At 34.6% G+C, this 2,095-nt stretch overlaps 1 protein-coding gene across 1 annotated transcript; it reads left to right on the top strand.

The window, feature by feature from the left end:
• The first annotated feature begins 674 nt into the window (after nucleotides 1–674).
• On the top strand, nucleotides 675–1,676 carry LOC114573614 (trace amine-associated receptor 1-like). Its single transcript, XM_028605889.1, has one exon. The coding sequence runs from the start codon at nucleotides 675–677 to the stop codon at nucleotides 1,674–1,676; it is 1,002 nt and encodes a 333-aa protein (XP_028461690.1).
• The last annotated feature ends 419 nt before the right edge of the window (nucleotides 1,677–2,095 follow it).

Raw genomic sequence — 2,095 nt, 5'->3', positions numbered from 1 at the left:
CATACAACAAAAATAGTTATTAATTTAACTTATTTTTTAAAAGTAAGTGTTGAAGTACAAATAGCAAGAGAGAAATTATAATTGAGGTAAGTTTGGAGAGACTACCTTATTTAATCATAAAATTAAAACCTGGGTTTCTCCAAAAAAAGATTAGGATAGATTATTATTTATTAATTGTTGCAGGTTTACCTGAGATAACTTCTGTTGTGATTTGACATTCTAAATGAAATAAAACTGAACTAAAAAAAAACAATATTAAATTGCATTGAGGCATACCAAAAAAACTAAAAACCACACACACACACACACACACACACACACACACACACACACACACACACACACACACACACACACACACACACACACACAGTGCATCATAGATCAATGTTGATCTTTTGTTGTATGTTCATCTTCAACACCTCATACAAACAGGATACAGTTTCCCATTCCTGATGGACAACACTTATGGTGATGAGATAGATGTTGATAAGTTAAAAGGTTCTGCACAGCTGTACAGGTTACCAAGAACACCCATCAGGACTGATGCATGGACATTGTCTTGCTGGTTTACCAGGTATGATATAAAAAAATATTTTTGTATGTTTTTTTAATACAAATTTTTGCATATTGCTAATAATATGGATTGTATTGAATTGTAGGAACCCTAAAACATGGATCCAGAAGTCACTTTCAACAGGACTAGCGTTGTGACTGCCATACATCCCTGCTATGAAATAGATAACTTTAATTTCATACTGACAAAGACCCCTTCCATTATATGTGTATTATTATATTTTTTCCTAATGTTATTGTCTGTTATCACAACATGTGGAAACCTTCTTGTTATAATCTCTGTATCTTATTTCCAACAGCTCCACATTCCTACTAACTACCTTATTCTCTCTCTGGCTGTGGCTGACCTGCTTGTTGGGATCATAGTCTTTCCTTTCAGCATGGCATTCTCATATAGTTCATGTCTGTATTATGAGGATTTATTTTGCAAACTTCGAGGCAGTTTTGATATAACACTGAGCACAACTTCTATTCTGCACCTGTGTTGTATTTCTATTGACAGATATTATGCAGTGTGTCAGCCTCTGACCTATAGAACTAAAATCAATCATTGTGTTGTTGTGGTCATGATTGTGGTTAGCTGGGGGAGTTCTGCTCTAATTGCAATAAGCATCACAATTGCTGGATTAAACAATGATAAATGTGGGGAAAGGTGTTTGATTGATGTTGTCATGGCAAACACTATTGGACCTATTTTCTCATTTTACCTCCCAGTGATCATAATGCTATGTATCTACCTAAAGATTTTCCTTGCTGCACAGAAACAGGCACGCAGCATCCAGAACACAACCTGTCAGAGCAAAAAGTCTGGAGCAACAGTCAGGAAGAATGAGAGAAAGGCTACCAAAACTCTGGCTATCGTTATGGGAGTCTTTCTTTTATTTTGGACTCCTTTCTTTCTTTGTATCAGTGTTTTGCCTTTCAGTAATGACCCAGTGCCAGTTCCTGTGATTGAAACACTTAACTGGCTTACATTGTCAAACTCCATGCTCAATCCCTTTATTTATGCTTTCTTTTACAGCTGGTTCAGATCAGCTTTTAGAATGATCATTTCTGGGAAAATATTTACTGGAGATTATACTACTTCTAAACTGTCTTAACTTGAATAAATGACTGAACTAGCCTATGATAATAGTTTGCACAGTTAAGATAATTGTCTTTACACTCTGTCATATAACATAACTAATCTATAGGCCTACATTCTACTTAAAATTGCATATGTATGCAAACATGATGAAAATACTTTTACTTCCGCAAAATGAGGTGGATAAATTTAAGCAAAAATTACATATACAGCCTTGCTATGAAATAGATAAATCTCATACTGACAAAAACTCCTTCCATTATATGTGTATTATTTTATTTTGTCCTAATGTTGTTGTCTGTTATCACAATGTGTGGAATCTTTTTTTGTTATAATCTCCATCTTTTTTTTTTTTTTTTTCCAACAGCTCCACACTCCTACTAACTACCTTATTCTCTCTCTGGCTGTGGCTGACCTGCTTGTTTGGATCATATA

This window comes from Perca flavescens, chromosome 18 (assembly GCF_004354835.1).
Source record: "Perca flavescens isolate YP-PL-M2 chromosome 18, PFLA_1.0, whole genome shotgun sequence".
In the NCBI taxonomy this organism is placed as follows: domain Eukaryota; kingdom Metazoa; phylum Chordata; class Actinopteri; order Perciformes; family Percidae; genus Perca; species Perca flavescens.
Note: the sequence above shows the minus strand (reverse complement) of the source record. Positions and strands in the feature narration are given on the sequence as shown.

Coding starts and splice junctions, on each gene's coding strand:
- LOC114573614 (XM_028605889.1), top strand. CDS start 675: ATGGATCCAGAAGTCACTTTCAACAGGACTAGCGTTGTGACTGCCATA.